Consider the following 24,495-nt stretch of genomic DNA (forward strand, 5'->3'; position numbering starts at 1 on the left):
GTCGAGTATGTCGGTGACAGGATGTGTGAGGTGGAACGAAAAGAGAGGAGGCGTGAAGGTAAAAGAGATGAAACAGTAGTAACGAAATAGAGAGAGAAAGAAAGAGAAAAAGAGAGAGAGAGGAGATACGATGGCTGTGCCAGCGGCATTGCTCGCGGAGGAGCTGAATGGTCAAAGCAATTTACTTCTGAACTCGTTCTCGAAAGAAAAAAAATGGCACTGTACAAATTCTGTAATTTTTACAAATATTTTAATCATTTTGTTTCTCTGATTGTCAGTGGCACCCATTGTGTGGTTTTCATTCTAAAAATGTTATAATAAAATTCTAAAAAGTTGATCATTGTTAGTAATACTTTGAATCTGTTTTTCGAGTTTGTAAAAATGTATCGAAAGATCCTTAGATTAAGAATATTCAAGATATTTCATAACTGATGATACAGTTAGTAAGATAATTTTATATGAAAAAACAAGTAGAAATTATTGAGTAAAATGTTTCGCGTCCGAAAATTTATTCTTACGTAGAATGAGGTATGATTTATTTAACATGCATTAAAAAAATTTATCTAGAGTCAATTAGTGACAAATTTTGTTTATTTTTAAGATGCAGTACTAAAGCACATTTATATGGAATTACTCAGTTCTTTGTTGTGCGTGGATGCAATTGTACCTAAAGAATATTCAAAAGTAATTTAAGAATATCATAGAACTGATTTAAAGAATAGTGGCGTATCTAGAGCAAATAGGAAAGTTGCATCCCCTCCCCCGATCATGCATATTATTCTAATTCTATCTTTTCCTTTCTATTTCTTTGTTAAATACGAATTTGACTTCGAAGAGGAAACAAAAACGAACTTCATTGTTATACAATAAATTTGTTTTGAATATTCATTTGATTGTCCAATTTGGATACACATGCAATAACTTATGTATTGACTTAATTGATTATTATCTATTGTAATACTTAAACATTTGAAAATGAAAAGAAAAGATTAGAAATAAAAGATTAACAGTTGAAAATCAAAATATGTTATAAAGCATTTACAGAAAGTTATTATAGAAAACATAATTACGCATTCAATTAAAATTTGTACAGGATGAATAATATTTCCAATAATATTACAATTGGAAAACAAAAATTCATATAATATTACAATTCGTCAAAAAATAAATATTTCTCAATTAATAAATATATTAACATAAATGCGAATAAAACATCGATCTGAATACAATATGCGAGATCCGTTAAATTGATTCATGAATAAATGCTTATATCCAGCGAATATTCAGTCTATTTTGTTTAAAATTAAATATGAACAAATTTTATTGTACATGTACCGCTTATTTTTTCAGAAACATAATCTGCCTTTTACCAATTATACCAGCATTTCCTAATATACGTGACTACACATTACACAAAATATTCGAGATCTTCATATGAAGTATGAATAATTCTAAAAGTGTATACTGAAGTCCATATCGTGTTTAAACTTTAAATACTATAGCTGCATGTAATTACGTAAATTTTCTTCATAATATGAGATGCTTTCAATGTAATTATATCGACATATTTCAGTGTACATAAAATTCTTAACATTGATATTAAAAATAGGTCAAGAAAAAACAAAATAAAAGATTGAACAAATGCTATTTTTATAAGTTCAGACACAGTAGGTCGAGAATCTTTATATTCATTGTGTTCTATTCCAAGCTACTAACTATTTTATCTGAAAAGAGAAACAAAAATATTTCTATAAAAATAATCAAAATTACGTTTGCAGATGATACAAGAATTTTTCTCTCATAATGATCCCTACGAAGTTGGCTTCAAAATTGTATGTAATTAAAAACGAAGGAATCCATGTAACTTTCAATAAACAAATTATATATACAAATTCAACTATTAAAGATAAGATATAACAAATTTACTCACAATTCCTTGGGGGGAATTGAGTATAATATTTTAAGTCAATAAAAAAGAAATATTCTATTTGAGCCATTTTTATTAACTTAAATAGATATTTTTATTAAATATCTGAAAAGAGATTTCTTACGTAAATTTTGTATTTCTTACATACGTTATTTAATACTTTTTATCAAAACTTTCGTTACGATAAATTATAAAGAAAAAAAAATAACGGTAAGATACATTGTACTAAATAACTCCTAGAGAAAAAACTTGGAAATATCTCTACAATCGATCGATGTCAAAGTAGAGTCGAAAAGTTTCTTATTTAAAATAAATGCTCGGAAGAAGTGATCGTGATCGAAGAAGAAGGAAAATTCCAGAAAGCATTCAATTCGCGATATCTATTCTTATATATTCCTACATAGCTATAACCTCGTACAATGTACATACATATGTAAATACGTACATATGTAAGTATATTTTCTAGATAAAGTGACCTAACGTTAGAATGCAGCTCTAATAATATAGGTCAGACGTTATCGTAAAAAGTTATCGTCGATAGTAGCTCGAACGCGAGGAGAACAATGAGACATCTCGAGTCAGAGAAAAACGGAGCAAGGTAAACGTTTATTTATCAGGAGGTGAACGATCTCCTGGTAAATCACGACGGGTGACCAAGCAAGTAAATTTAAACCGAAGCGTATAATTTTTCTTAGTGTATTATAAAGCCGCAGTTAAAGGAAGAAATGTTTTACGCATTACTACGTCTGGAATAAATATAATAACATAGACGAGTAGATCTCTTGCTGCAAGTAAATGCCTCGGAAGACGAACAGATGATGAATTGCCATCGTGTCTTCCCCCAGAAAATGTTTACATTCGAGTGTATCTGTTGTAAGCGGATAAGCCCGGGTAAAATTCTAAATGAGTAAGACCAAAGGACCACCACGGACAGAGATTGTAGTGATAAATGAGACGGACGATTAGATTTTAACGAATAGTCTTTCTGGAACAAAAAGAAAGGACAGAAAAATAACATTCGAACAAGTTTGTATAAAATATGTAACAGTTTTTTACTTAACAACAAGTTATTTAATTATCATATTTAATTAACATAGAGAATAAAGTTCGAGTTACACTGTATCCGGTTGAATATTTGTGGAGGTGCACAGATACGTCTTTCCACTTGTCTAATTAATGTGTTACATGATCTGTCGTCGAGTGGAAGCAACTAAACTCAGATCATGGTCTTGACACTTTGCTCCGGAATAGCGATCAAATCATATACTTTTGAACATGAATTCAAACTAAGCGAAGAACTTCGCAATAATTGTTGACCAAACGGTATATCTATCATAGCAAACTGTTCGCAGTCTACTACCGTGAATGACTTAAACCAAGGAATCGTTGTAACAAACAGTTGCAGGGTACAGCCCAGCGTATCGTAAGTCTAAATTCAATCTTAATTCATTTTAGTAGCAGAACTCATTCGTAACTTATTTTATTTTAAGATGCACATGACTCGCTAAATCTCGCCTCGTCTGCGGAATATTTAATTAAGTAACAATCGTGTGGAATTTTAAGGAAGTAAAGGTTTTTTATTAGCTAACTAAATTGATCAATCTTCTTTCTCTTCTACAATGTTACCGTATAATTTTTGTACAAAGATAAAATACTTGCATGAAACATATGATTCACTAATGAGTATTCTATATACTGAATGATTGAAAAGTATTCGGAATCGTGATTTGGAGATAAGCAATCGATTTAACTCTGGTTCACGAAGAAAAAATATTATAAAATCTGTTTAACAAAATAAAACCCGTTAAAAGGATTCTACATGTATTGTTATTGTTTCAAAAAAAATTTTTAATAAAAAAAGAATAAAAAGATTTGTTTGTTTATACGCTACAACTTTCTGAAATATTGAATGAAAATGTAATAATCAGAATATTTCTTCGTTGAAGTCAATTCTTACATTTTTCAAACACAATAGGATTTTTCAAATACGTAGCAGGATTATTTTGCTGAAAATAATTCAATACTGATGATAATTTAACGATTTCATCTTTCGATCACTTTATTTAATCATTTTTATATCATTTAGATATACTTTCTTGTTTCTTTTTATCGTTTCGATTTCTATTTATTGCTGATTATTACTCAATGCAATTTTATTTGTTATCATTAGCAAATAACATTATAACGGAGCAATCGAATTTCCAGAGGAAATTTATATAACCATCGGGTATCGTAATTAAAATTGGATTTGGAACGAAATTATCGTATTCACAAAATTACGAGTCGAACGTGAGATTCGTGACATTATTACGATAACTAAAAATATCTCTTTTTCTTCCTCTTCTCTTTCTCTCTCTCTCTCTCTTTCATTCTTTCTTTTGGAGAATATAAATTGTGACATTACGAAAAGCTCCTTATCTTACCTCCTTGGCCATCTCCAAGAGATATAAGTTCTCCATCCTCACGCTTCCAAGTGATGTTCGGTTGTGGTGATCCTCTTGCTGCACAGCGCAATGTCACGTTACTGCCTTCTTTAACGACCATGTCTGTACTTGTCGAATTGTCGAGAATGTCTGGAGGAACTGTAAAAGGAATTTAGTTGAAAAACCTTACTCAAAGTAGTTAGAACGAAGTTACATACTCGTAATTTCAGAAACTTTCTAATACGAAATTATTAAAGAGTACTGGACGCATTTTTACTGAAGAAGAAACTTTTAATGAATCCTTTGTGGTCTCCAACGTTTTATCTACGAACATATAGGTATATGCACATACCTTGGGCTTCGTTTTGTGTTTAAAAGAAAAGGAAAAAAAAAAACAAAGAAACAAAAAAATGGACATGCAAGTTATTCCTGTACATGTATTGTCACAAATGTTACATCGACGAAACGTCATACTCACATAACACGGTCTTCCAATCTTTCTATTCCCCGAGAGACGGCTCGATATTGGATATCTAGTATCGTGTCAGTCAGATTACGACTTTACGTTATAACTTAATTGCATTATTTTTATTCTTGAACGATCTTTTAATAAAGCATTTATAGGTTTCATCAATGTATCATATTTTCACTCGGCGATTAATTTCATTTAAATATTCTATGATTCACGAGAACACGGGAAAAAGAGTTATTAATTAGAGAAATACGGCGTACTAACCTACAACTTCCAAAAAGCCAGTTTGACTTTTCATAGGTTCGGTGTTTATTTGACACATGTAATATCCCTGGTCGCTTGGGTTGACATCTCGTATATGTAAATACCACATCTTGTGCTCGCTGTGCGTTATTTTAATTCTATCATTTTTCGTTATCACGTGATTAGCTATCGTCAGAATAGTCTGTGTATCGACTCTCAACCAGGCGACCTGAAACACAAAATTCAGAACACAATAGCGTTCGAAGTCCAATATAAAATAGAATATGAATATTACTCGGAGAGTAATAAAGGAATAATAATATTCTCTCGATCAAATTCAGTATTCGATTGTTATACGTTTAATTGATACATTTTATTTCGTCTGCATATATGCAAATATATGTTAGCCATGACTAATTAATCAGTACATATTTCTATATATATATATATATATATATATATATATATATATAATTCGAATGGTCTGATATCTGATTCGAGCGACAGATATTGAAAATTAAAGTGAAATATTATTTATACCGTGAAACAGTTAATATCAAATACACAAAAACTATTAAAATTGTTTTAGAAAATCTAATTATTCAACGATGACATGGCTTTTCATTTTAAAAATCACATATTTTAATTAAAAAAATTTTTTTTCGCTAAAAAGTAATGTCAAAGTTTTTTAGACGTAGCGTTTGTAAATTATTTTGGTTGAAATCGCATATGGTATATAACGGTATCGTTCAGTAAGAGTACAAAGATACTTTTTGATCTCGGTGAATAAAGCTCGTTAGACTTCCTTTGATGCACCATTACAAAATCGACTGCACTTTCGACAAGAAAGATATTATTTTCCAGGACGGACGATTTGTTTGACAATGAAAGAATCTTTCGTTATGTTCTTACGTAAGAAAGAAGGAACTGTTTGATTTTCTACCTTCTGGCAAGAAGAAGACAACGAGAAGGCAGTATCCTCCGACTTATTTTCCAATTCTCGGTGTTCCCAACGTACGCTTTTTGATGGTCACTTTACATTGCAAATTGTGAAAGCACGGCCCCTTTCTTTCGTCAAAACCTACCGTTGATTTTATTCTCTTCTCTCTCTCTCTCTCTCTCTCTCTCTCTCTCTCTCTCTTTCTCTCTCGAAGTTGTTCTTTCAAAAATATACCCTAGAGTTCTTCGAAACTTTTGTCACAAGAGAGAGAAAGAGAGAGAGAGAGAGAGAGAGAGAGAGAGAGAGAGAGAGAGAGAGAGAGAGAGAGAGAGAGAGAGAAAAGCTGTTTAGCCCTTTCCGTTTTATATCATTGTATATTCAACTTGGAACTTTTATAAAATCTCTATATATGTAGAGACATTGTATAGTATATCATTCCTCGGAAATAACTCTTTCTCCTCTTGTAGGAAGAAAAGAATTATCATTCCTTCTATTACCTTATATTCATTCCTACTATTCCTACTATTATCATTTCCTTCTAATTACTTATTATTTTTGTTCTCTCTATTATTTTTTATTTAGATTTCATGGTATTTTACTTACTTACGATAATTAATTATGAATCGTTGATGATTAATTAACCTTCTATTATTCACGGACTTAATAAAACCTAGGTATCTCGCAATAGATAAAGGAAGGATTATTGATGATCATCTTTGATCGCTAGTCAAAAACGATACATCGTTCACAAGTATCATACGAATGCAATTTTTAGGAATATAAAAATCTCTTTATCCCATGATATGTGACGAACGGGTTGGATGAAATTTAAAACGTCAAAGATAAATCCGCGTTGTTCGATTATTTTTTGTCGTGCATCGGAAGGCAAAACAAACTACATTTTCCTCGCAACAAAGCCGGCCATTTGTGACAGAGGAAACGAGGCATCGTATAGACGACGGTCACCACCCCCTACAACTCTAACTCCTGTACCCTAAAGCACCACCCATCGAACCCCTCTTGCTTTTACACATTGTTGCCGTTCACAGCTCTAGTATGGTGGGTTATCGTCGACGGTAGCAGACCCGATAAACGCTGCTTTGTGGCCACTGAATTGCATCCCCGATCGAACCGGTTTAGCAGCTCTCCTTCTCGCTGACGTAACCACTTTGGGTACTGGCACAACCTGTTCTTGTGCAGTAAGCCATCTCAACACGTCTTCGATCACAAATATTCATCAATATCATCGTATAATTTCAATGTCATCTTTGAGTTTACCTTCGAGTAAGATTATGTCTTTTCAAGCACGACTGCAACATGGCTGATTTTCTTATTTTTCCTGATAAGATAAGCTCAAGACAATTGTATACAAAAATAAGTAGTAGAGGTGTTTAAAGATCAACTTATGTTTTATATTCCTCTTATAAATAAAAAGTAAAATTGTTTTATATTGAAACAAATTTTTCATTATAAATAAACAAAGCTTTACTTAAAATTTTTATTTGTTAATTGTTTTAATAAAATTGGTTGTGTAAAAAGATCAAGTAAATATTTTGTTGTGCCGAATCATCGATGATACGGTTACGCAGCGTTCCTTACGTACTACGATTATTATAGTCGCATAGTTCGAATTGAGGACAGAACATTACGGAATCAAGAGGATTACAAGAATGTCTTCGGATTAACTGAACCTCCACGTATGTAAAATATTATAACAAAATAGGAATCTCAGTGAAGCAAATATGTGGTCGAAGTAATGGGAACAAATATTACTTATATAGTAACAAACATACTTTCCCTAATCCTTGACAAACCTGTTGACTTTGTGAAATTTTCAAATAACATTATTTTAAAATTACTTTTTAAAATTCTTCGAGAAATAATCCATATTTAAAACAAAACAAACATTTCTTAATATATTTTACATGAAGGTAAATTTATTTATTTGCAATTAAATAATTGATTTGTTTACACGAAATAAATTATTCGTTATATACTAATACAATATTGTTATTTACTCGTTAGTTGATTTTAATGGAAATAATTGCTTAAACGCACAAAAATGCTATTTTTCCGATTATGATAATATGAATCTGTTACTAAAATTTTGATACTTCTGTCAATAATTGTGTTACGATTAACAATTAACTTTTAGCAACAAGTGAAATAGATTTTCTTTTATTTATACCGTACGAGAGAAGTCGTTGGAAAGGAATTAAAGCGATATCGACGCGATCTCGGCGGAAATGAGATTTGAAAGATATAGAAACAGAGACAGGAAGAAGAGAGATTCACAGACGATGTCGTATTTCGTCGGTGAATCGTGTCTATTGTTCGAATAATGCCGATACCGATGCTGTCTCCTATATAAGTTTGACTTATAAAGCATCGTTAGTATTGGTAGCAAAGGTAATTGCAACGAAGCTGCAAGAATTTTCATTCCCACAAAGAAGCCCTGCCGTTCGAGAAGTCAGAGCAAATTCTTGCATCTCTTTAGAAAATCTTTTCTCTTTAATCTTTCTTTGAGAGAGTTCACCCCTTTCCAGTTTCTTCTTTTTCTATGTTTACTCATTTTGCTCTATTTACTGTCTACCTCTCGCAACCCCGTTAGCTCATACTATACCACTCACCCTCTCTATCTCTCAGATTTTTTTCTTCGAAGGGTATTCAACTTTGTACATGACGAACAGTGCGTATAAAGCCAAAGAACGTTTAATACCAAGCTAGAAAGTTTAACGATATCTGCATTATTTGAAGTAGTCAGCGTTTTTCCATCGGTGAAATTTAATATTCACGCTTTCACAATATTTCCAGTTGTTTCACTCGCTTTATTTCGAAATTTAAAATTTGCATTATAAAAAAAGATTTTCATATTGATGCAGGGGAAAATTTAATAAAAGTGCATATTGTTCGGAATAGATACTTAAATATATCCGAGAAATAGTGATCTTCGAAATGCTTCAGGAAATCGAACAACCGATTGGGCACGAAACAGAATTTCGGAGGAATCAGAGGAAAATGTATTGGTAACGTGAGGACGTAGTTCAAAGTGTCAGAGAACGTAGGAGGAGGAATGGACAACAATACGTAATACGCCAGCAGCATTTAATCGGGCGTTAAACGATCGAACACGAAACGTCAGAGAACGTTGTTCGAGCGTCTCGAATTCGTGGTGCGAAGTGAGGACACAATGACAGAAGCGGCCGTTTCCGTTTCTCTTCGTAACCACGAGTCCAACTAAAACGTCGTCCTTCCGCTTACTCGAAACCACGATTCCTCTCATCTCCTGCCAACTCTCCCTTTTCCTCTTTCTTCGTTTCTGTCGTACATCGTCGAACAAGTCGTCATAAATCGAAATTTGCTCTCCTAACATTAGAGATACATTAACACGCTTGAAATTTTACATATATGATCTTTTCATGCTGTTTCTCGCATATCTTCCATTCACAGCACCTTATTACACAACGACATGACGATATTAATTCATCGTGAAAAAAAAATAACGATTATTTTCACCTATTAACGTAAACATTTAATTTTGTTTAAACGAGTAATGAGAGATATTTAAGATGTTTTCTGGATAAAATAAACTTAAATTTTACTCATTAAAGAAGTTTACCAAAGGTTTTCACACGTTTAAAAAAAATATTTTTAAGATGCCATCGTTATTTTCCTTCGATGCTGAAAACTGGGAAGCAAAGCAAAGAAGAAAGTTTCCTCACGCTAGCTTTCCAATCGTCTTTTTTCTTCGCAAACTAAATTCTTCTATCATCGTCCGAAAGGAAAGTAGACGCAATCACTTTATATTTCGTTGATATTCACATAAATGACGAACTTCACGTAACAAATCACGAACTATCGTAAATCATTTTAACAAGTTAATTCATTTCGAAGATATTCATTCGTCACAATTTTTACTAACAAAAAAAAAAGAGAACTGCATCCTTGAAAGGAACTTATCCAATATCGAATAATTAATATTTCAATCGAAAAGAAACTTATCAGTTTCGGTGCTCACCCAAAATATTTCAGCATCGTCGTTTTTCCGCGTTTCATTCTTTCAATGTCCTCTCAGATGTAAATTTCCGAGCAGCCACCGACGTTGCAATTAATTTTTGATGCTCTTTAATTGCCGTCCTTATTTTCCTACTCCTTCCTTTGCTCGAACTTGATTTTTCTTTATCTTCTTTTCTTTCATTCATCTTGTATGCTTAATTTTATCCCTCAATGTAGATAGACGAAATAGTACCGTTATAAAATTTATATTTTACTACTATAGAGTATTTTCCATGAATTAAATGTAAGATCATGTTTCCGGAATAGTTAATAATTGACACAGTTCGAAATTGGAACAATTCCCACATCAAAGAAAATATATATGATATTGCAAAAAGCGTGAAGCATATGTTAAAGTATATCGCTTGGTTGAAAGAAAAAACCTGTTCTTCTGACGAAAGCAGTAGAGCGGTAACGTTTCAGTGAACTCACTCGAAACTGGGTTAGATGAATTCTTATAGTGGGGTTGAAAATTAAAGGGTAACGTTTCGGATGCTAAGTACCAGTAGGCTCTTATTACGGCGTGCTCGTGACTCTTATGGGTATTACAATGGCCACCTGGAATGCAGATGACGTTGGCAACGCGTAGAAACGCGTCCATTGTGTAAAAGTCGAGTGAAATGCACGAAAAGAAAGGGGATAGTAAGAGAGGGCGAGTATCGCGACACCACGACTGCCACCTTTCATATTACGCATTTAAAAGTAAATGAGACCAGTTTGCGTCATGAACTGTAGGTACTTCCTCACGTTTTGTAAATTTTCACTTCTCCTCTAATTAAAAGACATTCTTCCTCCATGGAAATCGCTTCGAGTCTGCATCGTGCTAGCTTTCTGGTTCTATTCTTGAATTGTGAAACGTGCTGAAGCATTTTTGCTGAAATTGACTCATCGGTGCATTAAAAAATTATGAAAATATTTCAAAGATCCCAATAGAACATCAAGAACAATTCCAAGTACTTAAAACTTATGAAATAGACTAAGAATCAATTTATACTGACATAATTATTCGCGATTTCAAATATATTCTTTTTCTTACAACGTTTTCATTTATAAGACCGTTTTAATAACTTACAACGATAGTAGGGAGTCCGGAAGCGTTTAAAACTATTAAAAACTTATTTAAGAATTCGCTTTTAATATAAAGGGTTTTTACTTCGAGTTTTTTTATTAAGATTCAATATTAATAGTTAGGAGAAAATATTCTTTCTAGCAATAATTACATACATTATTATATTCTTCAACATTTCTATGTCATTATATTAAACAATTGTTTTTTTTTATGGAATCCCATTGATCAACGTGATAGAGAACTAGGTACAGTACATCATAATACAGAATTAGTAAATATATTGTATGGAATTGTATTTGAAATATATTTATATAGAAATGGAATATATTATAAAAACAAGTATACTATGAAAACGTCATTTCTTTATGAGTACATTGAATAATATTCTGCGTAATACGTTTTAAGAACACGGAGAAACAAGATACATGTATTATACGTCAATAGCGAAGAAAAAAAAATTGAAGAGAAAGAATTTTTAATATAATGAAAACGGTGTTTAAAAGATTAATGTATTCGACGATACAATATAGCAAAATAGATTTTAGAAAAATGGAAAATATGAATTGTTTTCAAAAAACCAATTAGTATAAGATAGTTTTATATTATTATTATTAACATCGTTATATTGTTTCAGCATGAATGCATATGTACTTATATAACAAGCGAAAGTTTTTAAAATATTATATATTAACCTGTTGATGCACAGTTTTTGTACGTTGAATCTCTTTCTATGCCTTCTCCAAGTTTTTTCTCTTTTCCTTGTTATTATGAATAATAGACGAATGTGAAATTAAAGTACTAAAAATCGTCTGTACGCTCTGCTAGAAATAGAAACAATTCGTAAAAAAGTAAAAGAACAAAAAATGTCATCAACAGGCATTGTAAATTATGATGCAAGTAGAATTCAGTTCAGAAATCTGTAAACCCATAAAAATTCTATAATTAATCGATCAATATATCGATTAATGTTGCTTTCCTACAAACCTTGCACTTTCAAAATTTTTTATAAGAATCAGAAAATTCATCAAAACGTATCGGTAGAATAATAAAAGCTAGAATGGAAGGTGAGAGTTAATTTACAACGGGTCGTAACGTTTGATTGCTTTTCTCGGTAATCCAAGAAGACTATATACGCTTTGGGAATCACGAAAATTAATGCGTAACGCGTGCACCGGATAGAGGATGGGGTACGCACGTAAAAAAGAGAGAGAGAGAGAGAGAGAGAGAGAGAGAGAGAGAGAGAGAGAGAGAGAGAGAGAGAGAAAGTTTCTCAGCAAACGAGTAGTAAAACTGCAAACCTATGTGCTAGACGTGATACTCGTGAAGCATCATAATAGCTTCTCGTTGGAAGGATCCTAGCGATATAATCTGAAGGAGTTCAGTATATAAGCAAAAAATGTGTTTGACGCCTTTCTCGATACTATGTTACAAAGAGTGCGATAACCAGTATATAAATGTGCGAGAGACTGCCATATGATCTTGCTTCGTGCCAATGTTAACGTACGAGCAACGACGGTAAACAGGAATCGGATGAAGCTGAAGCTGGGAGAAACAGAGAAAGAAAGAGAGATATAGGGAAAGAAAGTGAGAGAGAAAGAAGGAAGAAGAAATCGTTGACCCGAAAATGGAAGTTTCAGGAATAAATTTTCATTATTTCCACGGGATTCGTGCAACCCTCGACTGGCGAGTTTCCAGAAAAATAATAACGTAACATTTTACTTCGAAACCGGTCGACATTCTCATCCTTTGCATGCATATCGCTCTCACCCTACTGGATTACATAGAGTCTCGTGTTTCTGATAAACGCGAGCTGAACGCTATGACGAAGGCGATAGAGTTGATCGTTAGGAAGCATGGATAAGTTTTTGAAGGTATTGTGCAGTAGATATTTATTTTTTGTTAACTTCTCGCTTATGCTATAGAGATATAAGATACAAAAGCCATATTTCTATTTTATCGAGGTAATCGATATGCCAACTATTTTGTGTATTAACAAAAAGAATTTTCAAAAATGATTAATATATTTTTAAACTATTAACATTATATACGGTCGTTTGAAAAGTATATCTTAAATGTAAAAATGCGTTTAAGATGCGACTGATAAACTGTGATTTTTTGATTGACCGATGATTGATCTTTAACGTATCGGTGTTGTAGCTGAAGAACGCAATTTTCTTATAAATAAAAAGTAAAGTTCTCCTATACTTTAAAATGTATCTCATAAGAATAGAATTTGTTAATTATTCTTAAATATTATTAGCTATGTTAATTCCATCATGTTTGCTCGTGTTAACAGTGATGGGAGAGAAGTTCTGCTATCCACAAAGTAACTAAAGAAATTTTTTCACGCGAAAATCTTCACAATTCTGGCGTCCAAATGTTCCACTGCTTTTATTTTTCAAATACTTGATACAATCCAATTTATCACAATATACGTGATCTTTCAAGACTTCTCGAAAACATTTAAAACACTTTCGCAAGAATTCTTTTTGCTATCAAACTTCTTGTAAATAATGGATTCATAAACTTTATCTTTTAGGATTTTCGAAAGAAACATCATCTTATAGAGAATATATAGCTATTCTTTACTATTTTTTAAAAAATAAATACTGAAGTGTCTTTCATGGCGCAATCCAACGCATAAACCCGTAAAAGTCATTCAAACGCTCTCTCTCTCTCTCTCTCTCTCTCTCTCTCTCTCTCTCTCTCTCTCTCTCTCTCTCTATCTATCTATCTATCTATCTATCTATTCAATAATTCTCTTAAAGCGATCTTGAGATACTCGAATGTTTCTTCAAGAGACTAAAAGTTCGCGCATATTCTTTCTAGTTCGGTGAACAAGTAACTTTATCGTACACTTGTTTACAGCGAATACAAGCCGAGAAAAATCGATACTGAATCATTCGTTTTTGCGGAATCGATTTTTACTTATAAATCAACCATATGCTTTAGATCTGGCTAAAGTTTTTCTGTTTGTATTCAATCGTATAATATTTTCGCGTATATCGTATATTCGAAAAGTAAATGTAACTTCAAAATTTATAAAAATCTCAAGAATATTATTTAATCCAGTAACGTTTTAGTAACATTTTTAAACGTCGTATTTCGAAGAGATTATAATAAAAAAGAAAAAAACGAAAAGGAGAAAACAAAGAGTACAAAAAGTAGAAAGAGATGGAGATTCGAATTTCATTAAATCCACCTATTTAAAATCCTACTGTCGTTACGGTCTAATTCTCTTTCGCAGACATGGTTGCTGCAATTGAAATCTTGTTTTGAATTGGACTGAGTCCGGTTGACAATAAAATCTTAACTCGCTTAATTGCACACGTTCAATGCGTTTATGCAAATGAGAAGCAGACCAGAGTCGAAACGGGCCGACCATCGTGGCACGATTTTAAAGTTATTTTAACGAGCATTTAAATCGTATGAATTGTATCGCGAACTCATGTAAATCAATGAACCACCTGGGGTTCGTAGGGTGTGCCAAAGGGGAGTAGCGAGGAGGAGCACTGCAAGGGGTGAATGCAGTGCTGGGAAGCAACGCATCTCTAGACCATGTAGTAATGCGAATCGCATAAATTTATCTTCTTTGTATACGTTTAAGGAAGAACCAGGAAGTAAGATTTTCATTTCTTTCTATTTCCAAGAAATCACATTTTATATGCAAATTTAGAATCAAGTTTCTTTATATTCGATGAATTTCATAAAATTTCATCTATATTTTCTTATCTTAATAATAATTACGATATAACTCTAGATAGTATAAACTCTCTCTAAATTTGCTAATTAACATATTTCTTCCTAATTTATATATGAGTCACCGTTGATATTATTATTAAATCTTTTTATACATGAATAATATGGGATTTTTGAAACACGTTTTAATAAAAAAGAATATATGAAAATTAAATAGTGGCTTGTTAGTCATTATATCGTCGTACTATCATTTGAGTAGCTTTGTTCTGGCAACATCTTACACATATAAGTAAGTAGGTATATACATACTTCCTGCATTGTTTAAGCAACCCAGAAGCACGTAGCACCGTACTAGCTTTTATTTACATTACTTAACGCGCAGACTTGAAACGGAAGTCTTTGGAGTTTTACTTTGCTGCATACAATGAAATGCTGCTTTCTACACAATATTTAAGTTAAAAAAATCTGGTAAATTAATGTTTGATATTAAGAACAAGAAAAAATAGCTCTTCCTACAAAAGATTTACGAATAGTCATTTCAATATTCAAAATAGTTGGAAATGGAAATATGTGCCATTTTCAGATCACGAAAACCGACTCTTCTATCGTGTCACATTTGCATCGGATGCATAATTTTCTTATATAAAATTACGTTTCCATTCGTTTGGTAAGTTAGAACCGAGCTTAAATCAAGAAAGATAGTTGAGTATTCTATGAGCATATATGCTCGAGTTCGCGTATCTGTGAACATATATATGGATATATGACGATTTATACGATAATTTATATGACTATATAATAAATATGTAATTAAACTTATATAAATATCGTTCGAATGAAAGTCATTAAAATTATTTTATATATGTATAGGAATAAGAATTTTGAAATATTTAAAAAAAGGAGGAAAAAATTAAACGGCATTATTTATTTAATAAGAGATTATTATTTTCATATTGATGCTTCCCTTAGAAAGTAGCAATATCGTTGTCGAAATATTCGCCAAGCGAAAAGGAACTGGAACGTCATTTCTTTCTTGAAACCATGCCAACGGGTATATTATGTCCGGTTCAATGTAGCAAATTCTTTAGTTTCCGTTGGTTATTAAGGTAATGCTCATACGATGTTAATATTCCACCACTTTTTTTAAAGGTATGCTTATACTTGATTATACATACACACACAGACTAGTATCTATATGTACAGAAAATTTTTTTCTTATATTTAAACATTAAAAAAAATTCACGGAAAGACAATTAAAAATGAATAGTTAACAAATTAAACAACGAAAACCATAGGAAATTTAACAAAGAAAACCATAGGTTTTTTTAATCCCTTAATGGCTCACTGACAGGGCTTGTGTCATTTCACCATGATGGAACAGTATTTTAGACAACAAAAAATGAAGAAATCATAGACCGTACTTTTGTTCATAAATTTTTAGAGAGAGTTTTTTTCAGGAAATCATGTCGTCGACATACGTTGTTCTGTAATACAACAGGAATTATTTCATACGATATTATATGTTTTGATACTTCCAGCATTTTCAGTATGGTTTTCATTGAGATAGGAAAAATCTCGGAAAAAATAAAGATTAAAATGATTCGTCTGTAGGAACGGTTAGCGAAAATTGTAAATGCATTAGTCGCTATTTTTTTGTCCTTTTTTTTTGAAAGAACCGAGAGAAAGAATAGAAAAAGTGAGGTAGAAATAGATTTGACGAATAGGAAGACGAAAGAAAAAGTGCAGCTGTAAGTTGTAACGCGTGTAATGGTTAGTACATGAATGCCTGCTGTCCTCTTCTTGTTCGAATTTGTTCTACGAGTTGAGCTGTATTCGACGTTCGGCGCACTGCCAACACCCTAATTATTCCTAGCCCGTTAAACCCGTTTAGTACATCGATTTGGCAATCCCCATCATTTTTCGATATATAAAACCTTGTAGGGACACACTGGCGTATTTTCACTAGTAGATATTTTTTTTCACTCTGACAAGCTTCTACTCGATAGAGACTACCCTCTTGTTTTTTCAATGTTTATATGTTATATTTCTTACGCGCTAATATTTTATTAACACATAGGTAAAAATTTAATGCAATTTATTTCATTTACATAAGTCGAATAATACGAGAAGTATTTCAAAATCTTGGGGATGTGAAGATGAATGCTGAATATTTGTATGGTAAAGCTTATTCAGTGAAAATTCCTTTTGAATCGATTTCGTAAAATTTTTAATATTCGAAATAAATGACGTAGATCTATTTTCTTTTTCTTTAAAACAAAATTATTCGTTTGGTACCGAAATGAACTTTATCGAGGATTTTTTTTTACTGAAGAAATCAATTTTTACTTACAAATCTTTAGATATGTATAAACGTTTGCAAAATTTAGAAAAAAGATGTACGCTAAAGGATATAAGCAATTTCTCTCAAAAGTTATCGAAATCCTCGATGTTCGTATTTCAAAGGAAGACATTTCTTAGCCATGCAGCTCAGCTATTGCCCGAGTTTCTCTAAAGTCCGTGAAAAATCTACGAACGAAACGTCGTTATTTTATAGTTTAATAAAAAGAGACCAGTACGGATAAACTTTTACGATCGTTGAAACTACTTGCATTCGAAGTAAATGGGGAAAGTACTAAATGACAGATTCAATTATACCGTTGCGCTTCGAGAAGCAAAATGGCAAGTTTAATTCAGGAAATATCTTGACGTGAAGTTCACTTAGCTAATAGAGTGTTATAGCTGACAGTAATATAGCCCTGCATACCTGAAAGTTCGATTACACTTCGCGATGGCCAGAATAGACGTTGGTCCGAGCTTTCCCGCCATAAAACTAATCCCTTGTAAGATCAGCTGTAAGCTTCTGCGGTTGAATGCACTGTACATGATAATGGCGATCAGGATACAATCAAAGCGTAAGAGAAGCCTTTAATCCAAGATCTCTTCTCTTTCCAGTTCAAATTCGTACTCTAATAGAATGGTCACAATACAACACTCTTTGATGGTTCAACTTATCACATACAATGTAAATCAATTAGGAAATATCTTTCTATGTAGAGAAAATATATTTCTCTTTGTTATATGCTTTACTTTTTATCTTTATCTTTACTACATGAATATATATATATATAGGTATTGATAAAGAAATGATATTCCAAAATTATTCTCATTTTTTAGAATGTAAATAAGCAAATAAATGCGTTCTCTTTTACATGTTTAGATCTAACACGCGTAGTAGAACATACATTTTGTGACCGTTCTTCGATACAATAATTTTGCAATGAAATGTGTATCATGGAGATAGAAGAAAATTTACCTATTTTATATTCAAAATTAACATTACAGTGTTTATCGAAGTGTAAAATGTATTTGCGTAGCGGTATTTGAGATTGCTATGACATAATTTAACGCGGAATATAGTCATGTATCATACCTTTTAACATAAAATTGGTTTACATTTCTCAAGTGTGTTTCGATATATACATATACATTTCGTTTCTCCGAATGACCACTATTTTATTCTAATAGAATATATAACACAACATTTATATCATTCTTTAATTTTTTGTAGATACACATTATTAAAAGTTACAAGAAAGCACGCTGTTAATGACACATGAATTTGTCATTAAGCTATTCAGTTTTTATAAAAAATACATTTGGAGTGCAACAATAATCTGAATGTATATAGATCTCAAAGATAAAAAAAAGATAATGAAAATGTTAGGAGCAATAACTGCCAGTATTATTTTATATGTGCTTTTTCTTTTTATTCTATGCGATGAATGTTCCTTCATCTCTTCTTCCATCTTTTCCGTTACATGCAAGGATCTCGTTATAAAATTAATTGGACTGTTTGTAGAAGACAAGTATTCATACGTAAATGAGAATTCTTGTTACGGACACAGTTCTACATTTTATTCAAAGGTTACACAATCGATTGACGTTCAATTATGACGATATTTCAGATAAATTAAATATTTCGCGCAAAAAGTAATACACTCATGAAAATAGATATAAAATTTAATAGAAATTTACATGATATTATTTATTTGTAAAATATCAATTACAATTTGATGAAAAAAGCGAACTATATTACTTTTTCTCATAAAAAATCTCATTATAATTAGCTTTTCCATAATGGCCTGGCGACCACAACCAAACAAAATTATTTGAAAACGAACGAATACACGCTTGTTGTCTTAAAATGTCCAAATGTCCTATGCTTGTGGTCACCAGAGAAAATCTCATTAATAATTCATGACTAAATATACGTGACGTGTAGAGCACGTCAGTGAATTGTTCAGCTGTCGTTCAAGACAAAATAGAACAGACAGAAAGTACAACACACATATCTACATATCACTTGAATAAAGTGACACGTTAAATGCTTGATAGCTCATGAATTCCAAATTTTCGAATCTAGTTTTATGCCTTCTCTTATCATAATTCGATGCTTCGAAAGTTTTCAGAATCGGTTTAAATATAGTTGACATTTTTCTCTTGGCACCAATAACAGTCAATAAAAAATAAAGAGAAATCGATTCCATTGCCAGCGTATCTAGCTAATATCAAGATAATAACGATGACCGAACATCGGGCCTATGAAAGAGCCAAGAAACGGAGATGTCCAAACATTATCTCCGTTCTCGTGCCAAAAGCAATTAATCGTTACGATTAAGATCGGATTGGTAGGATGAAACAAAAGTTTGTCGTCGCCTCGAAGAAGAAACTCAAGGAAGTGAACCCGTTTCCTGGATTGGGATTCTAATATGGCGACAGGAATTCGGCGATCGGTTCTTCGAATTCTTCGTCGAATCGATTCACAAACCGGATATTATCGCGTTCGACAAAAGCTCGCGTCTGGAAAGTCGCTAAGTCGTTTCGCGAACTCGAAAGACATTTTGCTGACGTAATCGAACGTAATTACGAAAGAGAGAGAGAGAGAGAGAGAGAGAGAGAGAGAGAGAAAGAGAGAGAGAAATCATTGGAATCAAACTTCAAGATTTTTCGCTGTGAATTTTAATCAATTATTTAAATATCTTGTCTCAGTAGTTGCAGTAGTTGTACATTAATCGAATGTTTATTTATCTTCTTTTGTTCCCGGTGGATGATCTCATTTTTCTTTCGTAGCCTGACATACGGATGTACATGGTATCATTATCGTAGATCAACGGGGGATGTGTGGCGAAGAAAAATCTACCTACGATTTTAGTTTCTCTTTTTAATTCAAGCCAGATCCAGTGAGAGGAACGAAGATTAATGCTCCTCTTTGATTGACTTAGGTGTATGGTTAGTAACGTATGCTGTGTTGTGAATGGTAGATTAAGAGAAATGCGTGCAAAGTCTTTTTACCTTCAACGATGCAAATCATGTCGTACGTTATCGCATTTTTTGACTTATTCGAACAAACGACGACGTTATATCTATGGTATGTTGTAACGAATGTGAAATGGAAGCAAGTCTAATAAATTATTAAAAATGAAGAAACTAAGATAGAAATAATGGTGCCCAATTAATAACGTATCGTGAAACGTTTATTAAATTCTATTTTTTACCACCTAATATACGTATGTATGTATATCTTACATAGAACGATAGCCATTAGAAATTTGTCTAAGTTAGAATCGAACGATCCCACTTATTTTCATCTTCAAAGACTCAAGAAAAGTCAACATGATCTAAGGGGCGATGAAGTTTCGTGAACGTGAAACAGACTATCTGAATATTTAATCGAATTTTCCTTGAGTACGAACAGTGAATACGTTGACCAGTTTGAATTAGTCTCACTGCTCCATTACGCGCAATGAATACTGTAACAGTACCGCATTTTGACATAATTTACTAAAATTGCTATCCAACAAAGTCAACGCGTCTGCCCATTAAAAAAATTTTCTCTATGATGTTGGCTGGCCGACTGAAAGAGCAATGAACATAAACTCTACTTGGCTCGATGCGCTAGGTAAAAGAAGATAAAACTCTCCAAGTAAGCTCTTTCCGATTTTAAGAGTCTCATGAAAACGTTTCGTGTTTACGTACGTGCCTTTCCTCTTTTCTTTTTCTTTCCCATTCTCCCTTTAATCGTGAGAAGTTGGTTCCTTACCTTCTCTTGGTCTATTTTTTCTCTCCTCCTTTTTACTTCTTCTTATCCCTCTTTTAGTCCTAGTTTCACGACATTTCGAATGATTTATTTCTTTTCAATTACGCCGAGTGAAATTCCGTGTTATGTACTGACAGGTTATGGCTCCTCCTTGATGAGCTTGGCAAAAAATATCTGCGGTATTACGTCGCGGTCGAATTAAATCGTTGATAGAAATTCCATGCAAATTCAACGAACTAATGATGGTCATCGGCCGTTTAATACCTCTTCGGAGAAATCGATATCGTTGACGCGTTCGAAAGAGAACTAGAAGCGTGATATTCTTTCATACCGAGGATCGCAAGTCTCTTTTTTTTTGATTAACGATATATGACGAGGTGAGTTAAAAAGGCAACTTTTCCAGATAACTTTGTTCTTCTTAGAGGCGAATTCTCTTGATTCCTAACCATACTGAACGAGATAGCTAAATAAAAATAATCGATCTATTATGAAAGATATTACTAGAAAATATCAGGGTAATAGAAAAGTAATTGTCCGATACGAGACTTCAGGAAAAAAGTTGGTCATCCTGTTAAGTAGATTATGACGAAGTTACTTCGTCAAATACACGATGGAAACAAGCGATTAATGCAAGTATAGACATCTCTTTCGTATAGAAAACATCAACGTGAAAGTTATTAACGGATAGTATACTCTCTAATTCAGTTTTACTTTTCAATGATTAAACTCTTACGATTATACTACGCTGCGCTAAAGTTGCTATGTTGCTGTGTTTACGAAAGCTTTTGTTTCGAGGCCAAATTCAGCCTGACGAATTGTCATATAAATTACTTCTTTTGTTTGAGACTGTGTATTCGTTCGTTCGAAATTTTCCGAATAAATACATAGCCATGGACCGAATCTACTGAAAGCGGTGACTGTTTCGATAATGGAAATTCACATTCAAATAACGTAGTTGACATAAAAGAAAAGAAATTAACAAAAAAAGAGAACAATATAACTGAACAAACGTAAAAATCTGTATCTATAAAAAAGTGTAAATGAAGTTGTAAAAGGAGCGTTCTCGATGTATAACATCAAGGAAGTTACGGACAAAAGGAAAGTGATAAAACGTGTTGAAAAAAATAAAAAAAAGCAAGAGAGAAGAAGAAAAAACGATAACGGTGGATAACGATAAGGACGATAAAGGACGGCATGCAGGCTAACAAATTTTCAAGGGTTCAAGCTGGTTGGGAAGCGGTCGTAGGTGAAATGAAGTTAATCCTGGGGCAAGCCTAACGCAATATATATTGTCTTACGCGTCACATTATTACGGATAGCATAAGCGACTCTTGCGGTGCCCCTCTATCTCTCTCTCTCTCTCTCTCTCTCTCTCTCTCTTTATCCTTCTCTCACTCTCCCTCTCACTTATACTCTCTCCCTCGAGACCGTTATCTTCTCCTCTTGGTGCATCTGCTAGACTACCGGGTAATACGAGCCTCGTATGTAAATTCTATTCTGATTAACATCCTCCAGCAGCAAGCTTGCAAAGGGGTTGGGGTATCCCAGTACAGCCACGGGAAAGATCTTACACGAACAAGGGCGGCGACCCTTTACCGTACTGTCTACCTTCTACTTGCCTACTTTCCACGAAACGCGAATTAGGCTGCCATCCCAAAATTTTCATCCTACTACTCGATGTTCCTCCTATTCGAGCGCCGACATTATTGTCACTCTATTTACCAGAAGGAATATTCCGTATTGTTCACATATAATCGCATAAATGTAGTAGGTACATTTTAATGATCACAATAATATTGTGTAAACACGTGTATGCGTTGTAAATAAGAGATAACAATTTTGGAGAATTCATAATAAAATGCATTACTACAACGTAAGTTTGACATCGAATATAAAGCAAAGTGATATTAACAGGAGCAACATTGGAAGGTGATTCATTTTGCACTAGGTTTTCTCTTCGCAAAGATTTTGCTTTGGAAGAGCTATGGACTTTAGTGGAAGTCTGAAGTAGCATGTAAACTTTATACACTCGCGGAAGATTTCCTAACATAAGAACGACGGGTTTCATGGAAAAGGGTGAGTCTGCAAGATAACCACTGGCATCTCTCTCTTTCTTTCTCTTTCTCTCTCTCTCTCTCTCTCTCTCTCTCTCTTTTATTTATCTATATTTACCTTTTGCTTTTTTTCTTACTTTTATTCTATGTCTAGCTATAAAATGTCTAGAAGGAGCCCAAATATCTCGCACTCTTTTTGAAAGTCTCGACGCCTACTATACTTATACCCTTTCCTTCGGGAATATTGCTCATATTTTTTTAAATGCATTTCGTTTGTCTTCGAAGAAATACGTGCTCTATCTCGGAAAATGGGGAACCGTAGGATCTCTAAGAGGTAGGAAGGATGGTAGAAAAGAGGGAGAGTAGAGACCAAAGTATTCAGTCTCGCGGGTAAAGCTTAGACAGAGAGAGAAAGGGGATAAGAAGGGAGAGAGGGAGAAAAGGAAGAGGGAGAAGGAAAAGGAGGCGGAGTAAGAACCGCCGCTTCGGCTCTCCTAACAATAAACTTTCGCGGCGCGCTGTCATTTAGAACGTCGCAAATCTCTAGCCAAGCACCAAATAAGACCCCGAAGCCTTCCTTTCCGAACTGTGCGCCACGAAAATTAAGTGTCCGTTATCCCAGGAGCGTGGTATAATTCTGCCTCGCACGATTCACGTCGTACGACCGCCTTTTGCTTTCTTCGAGAGACGCCATCGTCGATTTTCTCTGGACTTAGTACAAATATATGTACATGTATAGGTGTACGTGTAGTTGTATTCGCTTAGAAAAGATGTACGTGACGTTGGAAGCAATGTCGGGCCTCGAGAAATATCGCGAATTCGTAACCTTTTTCTATTCTTTGTGAAGGGCAAGAATTTTGTCGAAAAGAGAGGCGTGTCGAACTATTTCTTTTCTAAGATATTAGCAAGACTGGCGGAGTAGTGAGGGAAACATGAGTTATTTAAACAATTTTTATTGTGTCCTTTGAAACATTTACTTTTGATCAAAAATTTCTACTGAAACATTTCGATATTTTACTGGTATTCAAAAAGCATTGCTATTTTTATCGATGTTTGTTAATAATTTTTTCAACTTTCCTATTTTATTACAAATTTCAAAATATTTGTAAGCAAAACTTTTGAATCGTTGTTATTTTATTAACAAATTGAGTTAACACAGTTATATTATAATATAATAGCGAAACAAAAGTAACTACATAACAATATATCAATTTCAGTATTTATCAATTTCGGTATTATTTCAGTTTCAATAATAAGTCTCTGCTTTTGACAAAACGATCAAAAATAAATTACGAATAATATCGATTTCAATACAATATTTACTTGCAAATTAGTGCATTAGCGTTTGAAGTTAATAGCATTGGAAACTATTTAATAGAATATTTCTTAGCTATTTCTTAGCTATCGTACAACTATATTTATTCAACCGACTACTTACGTCTTAGGGATAAAGTCTAGGAACATAAACAACGAGATACCATGAACTTGGTTCTGAGATATCCTTTCGCAGGATTA

General features: G+C 33.0%; 1 protein-coding gene across 4 annotated transcripts in view; it reads right to left on the reverse strand.

Moving 5' to 3' along the window:
* Positions 1-24,495, reverse strand: part of LOC122628319 (limbic system-associated membrane protein-like) — a 119,901-nt gene that overhangs the window by 19,338 nt on the left and 76,068 nt on the right. For all 4 annotated transcript variants that reach the window (XM_043810502.1, XM_043810503.1, XM_043810505.1 and 1 more), the window contains 2 exons: positions 5,087-5,294; positions 4,351-4,509 (listed from right to left, as the gene is read on the reverse strand). In XM_043810502.1, the coding sequence (XP_043666437.1) occupies positions 4,351-4,509; positions 5,087-5,294 (367 nt within the window). The remainder of the gene's footprint in view (positions 1-4,350; positions 4,510-5,086; positions 5,295-24,495) is intronic.

Source organism: Vespula pensylvanica, chromosome 4, assembly GCF_014466175.1.
Source record: "Vespula pensylvanica isolate Volc-1 chromosome 4, ASM1446617v1, whole genome shotgun sequence".
Classification (NCBI taxonomy): domain Eukaryota; kingdom Metazoa; phylum Arthropoda; class Insecta; order Hymenoptera; family Vespidae; genus Vespula; species Vespula pensylvanica.